This window comes from Phalaenopsis equestris, unplaced genomic scaffold (genome assembly GCF_001263595.1).
Source record: "Phalaenopsis equestris unplaced genomic scaffold, ASM126359v1 Scaffold000226, whole genome shotgun sequence".
NCBI classification, from domain to species: Eukaryota; Viridiplantae; Streptophyta; class Magnoliopsida; order Asparagales; family Orchidaceae; genus Phalaenopsis; species Phalaenopsis equestris.
In genome coordinates, this window is record NW_018164668.1 from 1,919,694 (window position 1) to 1,921,391 (window position 1,698).

At 41.3% G+C, this 1,698-nt stretch overlaps 1 protein-coding gene across 1 annotated transcript; it reads right to left on the minus strand.

Annotated features, from left to right (window-relative positions):
* Positions 1 to 363: 363 nt before the first annotated feature.
* Positions 364 to 1,251, minus strand: LOC110023677. The gene has a single exon (XM_020723204.1). The coding sequence runs from the start codon at positions 1,150 to 1,152 to the stop codon at positions 598 to 600; it is 555 nt and encodes a 184-aa protein (XP_020578863.1). The 5' UTR covers positions 1,153 to 1,251; the 3' UTR covers positions 364 to 597.
* Between the last annotated feature and the right edge of the window lie 447 nt (positions 1,252 to 1,698).

Consider the following 1,698-nt stretch of genomic DNA (forward strand, 5'->3'; position numbering starts at 1 on the left):
AATCATCTTCTCCCTACTTATATATTTTCTTTTGGATCTCACAAGGTACCGATCAAAAGAATCTATGGATCACACACAAATACAATTTAAGCTCTCCATAATATATGGAGGAGGAGTTGAGCTTGATGTATAGCTCATTGGTTGCAAACAAAGTGAAGAACACTAATGTATGGGGTTCGAGCGCCAGCCTCACCCCAAGAGAGAGGGAGAGAGAGATTCCAAGAAACATCCAACAGCATTAATTACAGCAGAAGAACTCCACTCCATAATCTCAAACCTAACCTACCACACAAAGCAATGGAGACAAAACCCTAAAAACTCACATCACATCATGGTTCATGGATCAAAAGGCTCCAAATTTTAGTTTTTTTTTTACTGCACATAACGAAGCTTAATTGAAGACGAAAGTATGAAAAGCCTGTAATTATCATTCGATAACACGGCGCAATATCACTACAAATACATAAAAGATCCAACTTTCTTCTTCCACATGAAGATCCAACCACTTAGTTAAACATTATAATTAAAACCTCTAAACAGAACAGAGCACAAAAGAATCAAAGTGGAGAAAACCATCACAAACCAAATCCAAGCACCTCACGCAGCTGGGCGATGACATGATCCGCTCCCTACAATCGAAAGCAGAGCTTTTTTCATCCCAATCATGGAGTAGCATCCCCGCCGCTCGCCGATGCAGAGCGTCGAGGTGGGTGACAGGCCTTCTTCCTGCTCCTCTTCATCAACCCTGGAGTTGGATGAGAAAGACGAGATGGTGCTTGAGGATGAACGAGCTCTCCGGTGAGATCCTGAAGAGGAGGAAGCTGACGCCAGCGGCGGCGGCGGGGCGTGGGGCTTCCTGAGCCTCGGGAGCATGGCTTGGAATAAGCTCTGCTTGTGGGATTTGATAAAGTTTGCTTTTTTATTGGAGGAGAAGTAGTAGGAAGGAGGAGGGGTGAGAGGGGGGAGTGAGGAGTCGGCCATGGCGTGTTTCGGTGTGCCTGGTTGGGATTCCCAGAGGAAGGGAACGGAGCCGGCGGCGACGCCATAGTAGACGCGGAAGGAGGGATTTGAGGCGGAGGTTTCTTTAGAGAGGACTCGAGAGTAGAATTTTTCGTTCTGGATAAGTTGCAGACGGGCGACGGTGGGAGACATCTCTGCAACTGAATCAGAGAGAGGATGATGGAGGAGGACAGGGGGAGTGGTTGGGTATTCAGGGGGTATTAAGGCATGAGTGCTACAAAGGTATATGAGACAAATAAATGGTGTGGGGATGTAAATAAAAAATGTATGCTATGTATTTAGTAATATTGAAAGTAATTTAATGTAATTTTTCTTTACTTGGATTATTTATATGTTGCTCTTATGTAAATTATATTTGAAGATTTTGACATTAATTTTGATCATATTATAATGTGTATATGCTGACTTTTTTTTTGAATTTTTTAATGTTATAGTTGTATTTATCCTCATAGAAGGTTTGATATGCATTAAGAAAACTTGCATTTAGATCACACAATTCTCATGTATTTACTTTATTTAGCATCTAATGTTTGATATCTACTTTTATGAAGTTTAAGTCAAATTAAAGGGATTTTTACATATGGATCATCTAGAACATTTCTCATTACTTATCATGGTCCCAAAACAACGTATTTATGTCCTGGGACTTTGGTACGCCTCTGTGTTTTTGTTTAGGGT

Bases quoted from the DNA above. Each gene is read 5' to 3' on its own strand.
- LOC110023677 (XM_020723204.1), bottom strand. From the start codon at position 1,152: ATGTCTCCCACCGTCGCCCGTCTGCAACTTATCCAGAACGAAAAATTC.